Source organism: Armigeres subalbatus, chromosome 1, assembly GCF_024139115.2.
Source record: "Armigeres subalbatus isolate Guangzhou_Male chromosome 1, GZ_Asu_2, whole genome shotgun sequence".
NCBI classification, from domain to species: domain Eukaryota; kingdom Metazoa; phylum Arthropoda; class Insecta; order Diptera; family Culicidae; genus Armigeres; species Armigeres subalbatus.
Genome location: NC_085139.1, coordinates 78,271,896 through 78,283,733, shown reverse-complemented (window position 1 = coordinate 78,283,733; position 11,838 = coordinate 78,271,896). Strand labels below are relative to the sequence as shown.

Sequence of the window (11,838 nt, the reverse complement as noted above, 5' to 3'; positions counted from 1 at the left end):
AGAGTGTTTCATTTATTTTTAAATCATTATTCCTCGATTATGACCGGCAATTAATGTCAAGTGCAATCGGCTCAATATAAAAACGGCTGTACACTTGTAATTTTGTTCGGTTCGATTTTGTTGATGATCGCTGCTTAATCAAGTCACCGTCTCAGTCTGTCTATTGATTAGATTAGGTAATAAATCGTTTATGCCTATTGACAATTTTCCTGGAAAATGACCTTATCACGTGACCTTATCAGAGGGGAAAATGTATTATCTAACTTCGAAATTGGCCGGCTTAGCACAGTTTTGGTTCTCGTTTCGCGATGGCACCTCGGAAGTTTCTAATACTAGCCTGCGTCGTTTCTACAGCGTACGGTTGGTACAGCCATCCAAGTGCCCGAGATGGCTACAGTTTGCCGGATTTGATCAGCACTGACGAAAAATTCGAAGCCTTCCAGCAACGGGAAACCGAAGTGACTAATGCGATTGAAGCCCTCTATCGTATTCCCAATTACATCAGTCCATTCCACTACGGAGTGTGGATTCGCTCCGGGATTCACGAAGGAAATTTGACGTTCGATGGCCGTGTGGATTTATACTTTAACGTACAGGACCCTGTGCAAACGATCTATGTGCACAACCGCGGTCTCAACTTGATCAATGTGGAGCTGTACATGTTGTCACGCAATGACATCGACTCGGAACGTGTACTCCTCGAAGTGCCACAATATACGAAGGACTTTGACAGGGAGTTTATAATTTTCTCATCGCAAAGAATTCTCGTCCCAGATGAATCCTACATTCTACATATAGCATATGCAGGTCAGCTCAGACATGATGACGATGGAATCTATGTGTCTACATATGTGAACGAAAACAGAGTCCGCCGACATCTCATCGCCACTCAATTCCAGCCAGTTAGCGCTCGAACAGCTTAGCGCTCGAACAGCTTTGCCATGCTTCGATGAACCTGCACTGAAGGCAACTTTCGATTTGGAAATCGTTCATCATAGGGACTACAGCGCGGTCTCAAATACTCCCGTCCTCGGGGTTGAAGATTACGAGGAAGACGGTTTTCAGGGGTACGTATCGACACAGTTCGAGCGAACCCCTCGGATGTCGGTATATCTGCTGGCTTTCCTTGTATCTGACTTTCAGTATATCGCTCGTGAAAACCAACGAGTGCTAACTCGATCAAATGCGTTAAACCAAGCAGAATACGCATTAGATTCAGGACTGAGAACGCTACAGGTAATGGATGACTATCTTGGAATTCCGTTTACCACTCACATGAGCAAGTTGGATCAAGTGGCCGTTCCGGACTTCAACGCTGGAGCAATGGAGAATTGGGGGCTCTGTAAGTACAGAGAAGCATATTTGTTGAACGACCCAACTACAACTACGTATCGCTATCGAACCTGGATTGATACCATCATCGCTCACGAATACATTCACCAATGGTTTGGAAATATCATTACCAACGAGTGGTGGAGCTACCTCTGGTTGAACGAGGGGTTCGCAACTCTCTATGAATACTATGCTGCACACTTGGCCACCCCGGAAAAGGAGTACTTCGAGTTGTTCACACTGGAGGTTACCCAGTGGGCATTGGATGCCGACTCACGTGAAGGCACTCGACCGATGAGCTACAGCAATGGAGCAACTTTCTATGCAATTTGGAGTTTATTCGATAGTATTGCGTACTCAAAAGCTGGTGCCGTTCTGAACATGTTCCGTGGTGTTCTTGGGGATGAAACATGGCAAAAAATGAATAATATTTACCTGTCGGACAATGAACTAGATGCCGTGAATCCAGACAATTTAATCGCCGCAATAGAAGAAGCAGCTGAAGGAATAAATATATTACCTGAGGGTATTACGATTCGCGATTTCGTACAAAGTTGGACCGAACAAGCAGGCTACCCAGTTCTGGATGTTCGAAGGAACTACCGCACTGATGAAATCATCATCTCTCAGGATCGTTTCTTCAACAACAGAATTCTTAATAACGACCCAACACTTTGGGTTGTGCCATACAATGTGGTAAATCAATCCTCCCCGGATTTCAACAACCTAACCTGGGACTGGTTAACTGATCGAGCGATACGCTTTTCAACTAATATATCTGACAATGAGTGGATCATTCTTAATAAGCAGCAGACTGGATTCTATCGCATCAACTACGACGTCCAGAACTGGTATCTTATCATCGACGCCTTGATTGCTGATTGGACTAGCATCCATCGTTTCAACCGAGCTCAACTTTTGGATGACGCCTTCCACTTGGCGCGGGCAAACCGTTTGGACATCGAAGTTTTACTGGATTTGTTAGTGTATTTGCAAAACGAAAAGGAGTATCCGTCATGGACGGCCGCTAGTCCGATCATTAGCTATTTCTACAACCGATTGCGAGGAACGGATCACTATGAACACTTCCAACATTTCATAGCAAGCTTGTTAGAGTACGTTTACAGTACTCTTTCGATTGATACAGTCAGCGACGACGAAACCAATCTGCACAAATTTCTCAAGCAAACCGTTTCTACTTGGGCCTGCAGAATTGAAGTAGATGACTGTCTGAACCGCACTCAGGCCCTATTGCAGGAAACCGTTGACCGCAACGGACTGGTCCACCCGGACATCAGCGCTGTTACGTACTGTTTTGGGTTGCGTAGAGCTTCCGAACGCGAATTTGTATATCTGTACGACGTATTGAAGGCGTCCGATAATCAGGCCCTGCGAACGTTGCTTATCGACTCCTTGGGCTGTTCGGCCGAACCGTTCGAGCTGAGAGCGTATCTTTACACAGCAGTGGCTGGAGAAAATCAAGTCAACTACACACCAGCCGAACGTAGACGAGTCTTGAATGCAGTTTTAGCCGGAAGCCACGAGGGGGTGGATGTGATGATTGATTTCCTTGTCGATGTTTACGATTACGTGCTGTAGTGAGTAATCGGCTGAAGATAATATAATATAGTAATAGTGAAGTATTTGTAATTTAAATTCTCATTTTTTTAAGCTACCTTGGACAAAGCACGCTCAACAGTTTAGTAGCGAACATTGCATCAAAAACAAACAACGCAGAAGAACTTGAAAGGGTAAGACAATGGCACAGTCAATACAACTCATAATTTTCATCCTATTGTGTTTTTTTAAAGCTGGAACACTTGTTGGAATCGCTCGGCAGTTCAATTACGGAAGCAGTTGCGAACTCGGCTCGTGCCACCGCCGCTCAAAATTTGGTATGGCCCTCGACCCGGGAAGGTTTGATTGTCGCCAGTTTTCTGGATAGTTTCAATGACCATTAGGAAAGGCCCTTGAATTGCGTCACACAAAATTTTACCATCTTCCCCTTACTCCATCCCTGCATATCGTGTTTCATAAAATTTCACTCAATTTTTCGATAAGTAAACCCACGTAAACGATTTCGAGATAAGTAAACCCATATCAATAGATTGATACAATAAGTAAAGGCTAAGGCTGCTCCTCAAATGACTTCATTTAAATGCACACTGACGCCGATTTTGAAATGTGCTACTACGAAAACTTCTAGGAATAAAAAGTTGCAATGATAAGAAAATTCCAAACGTAGTTATAAAAATTAATTAAGCATGGTTGTCGTTCGATGCGGTATGCAGACTATCCGGTCCGATAACCGTTCTACACATTTCCTCCTTTCCTACCTGAGCGTTCATGTCACCGATGACGATTTTCCATTTTTTAAATTATGTTGTATAAGAGTATTGTTTTATCAATCAGGTTTTTTGTGATGAATTATTTGTCTTCCAAACCTCCCCCTCCTCCCCCCCCTGCAAACTTGTCTGACCCCCCCCCCCCTGGAAATATTTTTTCCAATCTAAATTCGGCATCAATTTCGTCGCTTCTTTTTGTTAACATGCGAGCTCAGTGCTGAAAAAAATCACAAAAATAAGAAATAAATATCATTGCTTCGCACAAAATAAAACATAATTTTTATTGATAAATTGTCATAATAAATTTTATTTATTAACTTTCTCTTAAAACAAAATCAAATTCACAAGCAATTCTACTCATTTTCTACATTTTCATCAAGAGCAAAATCATCATCAAGTTGGTCAACATCATCCATTAGTTCTTCTAGTGCATTACCTTCGGTGTTTACATTTTCAGAACTGTCAAAATCTTCGAATACTAAACTGCCGCTAACCGCAAGTCGAGCACATCTGTATATGGACGTCCATATACAGATGTGCTCGACTTGCGGTTAGCGGCAGTAAAAGTGATTTTACAACATCTGGATATTCAAGGGATACCTTCTTCCGCATTGTGCTTATCAAAGGATCAGATGACTTCATAGCTCGAATAAAGACATCATGTAGATTATCAACTCGTGACCTTTTCCTAGCATGAAGGGTACGATTTTTTTTAATAGTTTATGTTGGCATTCTGCTGCTTTTTCAGCCAACATGCCAAGAGGAGCCGGTGAATGGATTATTATGCTTCCAGCGTGAGCGAGTACTTTATGCACTGTTGCTGGAATTTTATACCAATCATACAATTTAATATATCGTCGATATGTTTCTTTACAATAGTCATCCATTTTTTTAGGATTGATCGGATCTTGGCAATTGATTACTATTAAAATATTACGAAATCTAACAATAAGATCTTCGTCGATGTCCAAAACTTTGGAAAGTAATTCAGGATTTGAAAATGCTTTTCGACACACGTTTCCTGTTGTGCTGGTCCCTGCTCCACCTGCCCTGGGTTGATCAACTCGTACTCCGAATGCTTCGTACATTTTTTCAGTAACGAGTTTTTTTCGATCAAGAAATTTGGCCTTTAAATCCTTCGTGATCTTCCACTTTTTAATTTCTATCCTGTGGTGTTAAGTACCATTTCTTTAGGTTCTTTGATAAACTCCAGCATAATTGGCCTACAGAACCGAATGCTTTGAGGTGTTAAATTATGCCACAAAATACTATTCTTGTTGTTCTGATAATAAAGTTGTATAGGATTTGTTGTCACTGAAAAGACGTCTCTGTCATCCTTTTGATTTGGCGTTGATAGCGCTTGGTGGTATTGTGAATAGCCTGTAGAGCCATCCTTACCCCAGCTGCTTAAAAGCACTAGCCTTGTGTCATCGTTGGTATTCATTTGTTGGACGATTTCCACATCGATGATCTTAATAATTCTTTCTGCTGTATGGTTCATGAATGCCTGCAATTCCACCTGAAACGAAAGAAGCATTTAAAGTTAGTGTACTGGAAAAACATGTGGATATTTATGTCTACCTGAATTTTTGATGATGACTCTTCGATTGACTCGGCTAAAGGGGAGCAAACTTTTTCCATGCTCTTGATTACATGGTAGCTCGGAAACCTTGATGGGTTCTTTTTTACTGTTTACTCATATGGATATTTGGTAAAATCGCAGTCTAAAAAATATTCGAATGCCTTTTCAGATCATTCCATGTGAATCTTTGAGAGTCGTAAAAATTTTAGATGCACTTTCACGATTTTTGATAACATGGCCAATCAAATTCACCATATTTGAATCGCCATGTCTATATGAAATTTTTCTTGTGGCTAAAAGAGCCCTCTCTATAGTGTCAACATTACTGCCGAACATTTCATCGGTTTTCCTTTGCTTACTTCTATCACTTAGTTCATCAAATTGTTTTTTTGGACGTCCACGGCCAGTTGACGTTGAAGTGTTTCTGCGATGTACTCTTTTTTATTTATTATCAGACCAAGGCCGGAGTGGCCTGTGCTGTCCATAAAAGTCTTCTCCATTCAGCTCGGTCCATAGCTGCACTTCGCCAACCACGCAGTCTGCGGAGGGTCCGCAAATCGTCCTCATCCTGATCGATCCACCTTGCCCGCTGTACACCTCGCCTTCTTGTTCCCGTCGACCATTTTCACCGGATTACTGTCCGACATTCTGGCTACGTGCCCGACACACCGCAGTCGTCCGATTTTCGCGGTGTGAACGATGGATGGTTCTCCCAACAGCTGATGCAACTCGTGGTTCATTCGCCTCCTCCACGTACCGTCCGCCATCTGCACCCCACCATAGATGATACGCAACACTTTCCTTTCAAAAACACCCAGTGCGCGTTGGTCCTCCACGAGCATCGTCCAGGTCTCGTGTCCGTAGAGAACTACCGGTCTTATAAACGTTTTGTAGATAGTCAGTTTGGTACGGCGGCGAACTCTATTCGATCGGAGCGTCTCACGGAGTCCAAAGTACGTACGACTTCCAGCCACTATGCGCCTCTGAATTTCTCTGCTGGTATCGTTATCGGCGGTCACCAGTGAGCACAAGTACACGAATTCTTCAACCACTTCGATTTCGTCACCACCGATAGAAACTCGTGGTGGGTGGCTTACATTAACCTCTCTTGAGCCTCTTCCTATCATGTACTTCGTCTTCGACGGGTTGATGACTAGTCCAATCCGTTTAGCTTCGCTTTTCAGTCTGATGTAGGCTTCCTCCATCCTCTCAAAGTTACGTGCCATGATATCAATGTCGTCGGCGAAACCAAATAACTGGACGGACTTCGTGAAAATCGTACCACTCGTGTCAATCCCTGCCCTTCGTATTACTCCCTCCAAAGCGATGTTGACCATCACCTTGCCGTAACCCTCTACGCGTTTCGAAGGAACTCGAGAATGCCCCTGAAACTCGAACTACGCACATCACCCGATCCATCGTCGCCTTGATCAACCGTATCAGTTTATCCGGAAATCCGTTTTCGTGCATTAGCTGCCATAGCTGGTCCCGATCAATTGTATCATATGCGGCTTTGAAGTCGATAAATAGATGATGTGTGGGCACGTTGTATTCGCGGCATTTCTGCAATACCTCACGTATGGCGAACACCTGGTCTGTGGTAGAGCGTTCACCCATAAATCCCGCCTGGTACTGCCCCACGAACTCTCTTGCAATTGGTGTTAGTCGACGGCATAAAATTTGGGAGAGTACCTTGTAGGCGGCGTTCAGCAATGTGATTGCGTGGTAGTTGCTACAATCCAGCTTATCGCCCTTTTTGTAGATGGGACACACGACACCTTCCATCCACTCCTGCGGCAGAACCTCATCCTCCCAAACCTTGGTAATCACCCAGTGCAGCGCTCTAGCCAGTGCTTCACCACCGTGTTTAAACAGCCCTCCTGGTAGTTGGTCAACTCCAGGGGCTTTGTTGTTTTTCAGCCCGCCGATCTCCTCCTTGATTTCCTGGAGATTCGGGCCGGAAGTCGCATGTCCTGCGCACGTGCTCCTAGGTTCATTACCATACCGCCACCGTTGTCTGCCATATCGCCATTCAGGTGCTCTTCGTAGTGCTGCCGCCACCTTTGGATCACCTCACGCTCGTTCGTAAGAAGGTTCCCGTTTATGTCCTTACACATATCGGGCTTTGGCACGTGGCCCTTACGTGAACGGTTCAACTTCTCATAGAACTTTCGTGCGTTATTAGCGCGGTACAGTTCCTCCGTCTCTTCACGGTCTCGATCTTCCTACTGGCGCTTTTTCCTCCGGAAAATCTAGTTTTGTCTGTTCCGCGCCCGTTTGTATCGTGCCTCGTTCGCCCTCGTGCGGTGTTGCAGCAATCTCGCCCATGCTGCATTCTTCTCCTCAACTAACTGCTCACATTCGCCCTCATACCAGTCATTTCTCTGATCCGGAGCCACCGTGCCTAGTGCAGCGGTTGCAGTGCTTTCAATGGCGGATCGAATATCTCTCCAGCCATCTTCAAGAGATGCTGCGCCTAGCTGCTCTTCCGTTGGGAGTGCCACTTCCAGCTGCTGCGCGTAGTCTTGGGCTAGTCTACCGTCTTGTAGCCGCCCAATGTTAAGCCGCGGCGGACGACTCCGACGCGTGTTGATCACCGTCGAGAGTTTTGAGCGCAGACATACTGCGACGAGGTAGTGGTCGGATTCAATATTCGCACTACGGTAAGTGCGTACGTTCGTGATGTCGGAGAAGAATTTACCGTCGATTAGAAAGTGGTCGATTTGGTTTTCCGTTACTTGATTAGGTGATTTCCATGTGGCCTTGAGGATATTCTTGCGGGGAAAAAAGTGCTTCGGACTACCATTCCAGGGGAGGCTGCAAAGTTTATGCATCGTTGGCCGTTGTCGTTCGATACGGTATGCAGACTATCCGGTTCGATGACCGGTCTATACATTTCCTCCTTCCTACCTGAGCGTTCATGTCACCGATGACGATTTTGACGTACCGCAGTGGGCATCCATCGTATGTCGGCTCCAGCTGCGCATAGAACGCTTCTTTCTCGTCGTCGGATCTCCTTCGTGTAGGCAGTGCACGTTGATGATGTTATAGTTGAAGTAACGGTATTTTATCCTCAGCTTGCACATCCTTGCATTGATTGGCTGCCACCCAATCACGCGTTGGCACATCTTGCACAGCACTATGAAGCCGGTTCCCAGTTCGTTGGTGGTGCCACAGCTTTGGTAGAAGGTAGCCGCTCGATGCCCCCTTTTCCACACTTTCTGTCCTGACCAGCAGATTTCATGCAGCGCTACGACATCGAAGATGCGGGGATGTAATTCATCGTAGATCATCCTGTCGCAACCTGCGAAGCCTAGCGACTTACAGTTCCATGTTCCAAGCTTCCAATCGTGATCCTTTATTCGTCGCCTAGCTCGTTGCCGATTGTATCGAGTCGTATTATCTTCTATGTCGTTCGTAATAGTTGTTTTTTAAAGGCGGCTTATTGGGCCTGCGCAAACCTCCTGTCTTGTCGGAGGGCCGTCGTGCCAGGGCTGTTTAGCGTCCCACCTAACACCAGGACTTGGGCTTGTGCGCTTTGAGTGGCACAAGGTCGCTTTGGCGGAGCCTACTTGTGGATTCATGCAGCTTTTTAGAGATGTTTAATAAGGCCCACTGTCAAACCCCACCACATCCTAGGCAGGCGCCACAACTCGCAAATGGCCTGGGGAGGGATCGTCAAGCCCTTGGACATAGTCCCTGCTGCCCTCCCTGGTGCGATATACTCTGCAAGTTCCAAATGACCATCGAGCCTATCCTTATTGTACTTCTCAAAGCACTCTTGTTTGCGGTGAGCCTTTTGCCACGCATTGTAAAAACGTTGTGCCACGTATTGCAACTTTTTAAGAAGTCGTTCTTCTTTGGCAAGATCAGTATTATATTTTGTCTTGATATATTCGAATGCTTTTGTTGCATTGACTATTTAAGATTCTTTTGGATCAAAAAGTAACACGATGCTCCTATGTTCCATGTTATCACAAACAAACAAACAAACAAAGCCGAAACAAACTCATGATTTGAAAATATTGCCCCTGCCTTTTGAATCAAATAGGTAGATAATAGTTTTTAGGAAAATAAATATACCTGAGTATAGTTGGTACAAATTGTAAAATGGCACATGAATAGAGAATTATAAACAAGGTTATCGTGAAACCATTGAACACTCTTTAGTCTCTTTAGTTGGGTAGATCAATTTTCTATATGGAATAATAATTTCGGTTTGTTTTTACCCATTTTTATCAAGAATAATAATAAAGTGTGTAACATTTTTAAGACTATCAGACATTTATCAGTTCCACATTTAAAGCAGTATTTGATTGGTACGATTTTTTTTTGCTTATGGTCGATAATTGTTAATTATTTTTTTCGAATTCGTGCCAAAATGACGCTTATCCGCAGCTGGATTCTCGTTCCGCAGATAGTATAGGCCCTAAACTAAACTGTGGTGGTAGTCTCTTGAGACAGCTCGGCCCTGCTTGCTAGATATAGTCCAACTTAGGCAAAAAAACACATTTTTTTCAATAATTACTAATTTTTCACTAATTATAATCACGCGTGTAAGCTCAACAATATACCCATTTTAAAGTTTATCTTTCCATTATCTTTCCTGTGGTGTATTAATTCCCCAAACTGGACCATTATTTGCTGAGAAATTTGCATTTGTTTGAAATGCATTTTTTCTACCATTATCACAATTTTTGGCCACCACTTTTCCCATAGTGCAGCAGTCTCTCCCTTCCGGAGAGTGGCGCTTAAGCTGCTGCAGGTCAGGAACTCGTTCATTCGTTTCATTTTGGTGCCCAATGTGGGGCCAGGAGATATATTGCCGCGAATTAGATCCTTAATAGTGAATTCCTAAAGTAATCCTATCTAATTAATTAATGAGTTTTGTTGAATTAGGATTTCGGAATACAATTTTGCCTAAATTTTGTCGGTAACGTAATCTATAGTAAACCTCTTTAGTAACGTAATCTTTAGTAAACCTCTTTAAAAACCTCTTTAGTAACGTAATCTCTGAATTGGCCTTAAAATTAATTTATTGGATTGAAGTTTCTTAGTGGTTTAAGCTTTCATTAAAATTACTATTGGTTTCTTCGTCGAGACCAACAATCCTCACGCGCCCCATTTATCGCCGTCAAACGCGCAAAAGATGGATAATGTATGGAAGCTGCTCACAAATGCCACGACAGAAAAATTTCGTTAACTTTCATACGATTCAAATGTGTGAATGTCAGCATGAGTCCGGCGAGAACTTGCACTATGCGATGATAAGCTACTTTGCTTTAAATAGCCTCGGAATTGCAAAACCTGAATGAAGATCGAATGAAGATCAACGAGCGCTGGATATGCTTGAAAAGCTGAAAAGGACGGTATGAGGCTGGACTCCTTTGGAAGTACGATAACGTTCGTTTTCCCAATAGTAAAAGCATGGCTCTCAAACGCTGGCAGTTTCTAGACCGGCGTATGCAACGAGATAAGAACTTCGCTGAATCCGTTATGAAGAAGATGACCGACTACGTTGCTAAGGGATACGTCCGAAAGCTGACGGACGCGGAGCTCAACACTCGCTGGTATGGAACGCTGCTGCTACTGCTCATAGAGTTTCCTACACAAAGGCCCAGATCTGCTGACGTCGCTATTAGCAGTTCTCGTCCAGTTTCGGGATTTCCGCATCGCCGTTTGCGGGGATATTCGGGAGATGTAACTGCAGGTTCAATTGAGGCAAGACTTTCGCTTGTGTTTCTTCTGGAATGATAATGTAGAAAGCGCTGAACCCAGCATCTACACAATGTTGGTGTTGCCGTTTGGAGTATCATGCGCTCCAATTATTGCTCCAATACCAAGCGATTCCTGGAAAACCATCCAACAGCTGTTAGAGCCATCATCGACCAGCATTATGTAGATGATATGCTCGCAAGCGTGTAAGGCGAACACGAAGCTGTTGATCTCGCGCTGACTGTGAAGAAAATTCATGCTAAAGCCGGCTTCGAAATAATAAATTGGATCTCAAACTGCCCGACTGTTTTGGAGGCGTTACATGAAAGAACCACGGAAGAGAAAGATCTTAGCATGACAGAAGGAGTTACAACTGAAAAAGTACTCGGAATGTGGTGGAATACATCGACTGACTGCTTCACCTTCAAGGTTTCCCCTCGCTATGATGCGGAGCTTATGTCGGGTCAACGGAGACCAACCAAAAGGGAAGTACTTAGGACCTTAATGATGATCTTCGACCCCTTAGGACTCATCGGCCACTTCTTAATGCTCTTGAAGGTGGTACTACAAGAAATTTGGAGAACGGCCATCGGGTGGGATGAGCTTATCGAGGAAAGACAATTCGAAATGTGGATGCAGTGGCTAAAATTTCTCCCAGAAATAGCAAAGATAGAAATCCCGCGATGCTACAGGGCTACAACCTCAATTAAAGCCTTAACCGAAGTGCAATTGTACATTTTCACCGACGCAAGTTAGAAGGGATTCGCTGCAGTGGTGTATCTGCGGTTTAAGGAAGGATTCATCATTGAAATTGCGCTGGTAGGATCAAAGACGCGTGTTGTACCAATCAAGTTTCTTTCTATC

The 11,838-nt window shown here is 44.0% G+C and overlaps 1 protein-coding gene across 1 annotated transcript; it reads left to right on the top strand.

Annotated features, from left to right (window-relative positions):
- Positions 1-289: 289 nt before the first annotated feature.
- LOC134213379 (aminopeptidase N-like) lies at positions 290-3,416 on the top strand. Its single transcript, XM_062692433.1, is given in 4 exon segments — positions 290-920; positions 922-2,930; positions 3,005-3,083; positions 3,144-3,416. Coding segments are annotated over 4 exon segments (2,850 nt in total). The 5' UTR covers positions 290-308; the 3' UTR covers positions 3,294-3,416.
- The last annotated feature ends 8,422 nt before the right edge of the window (positions 3,417-11,838 follow it).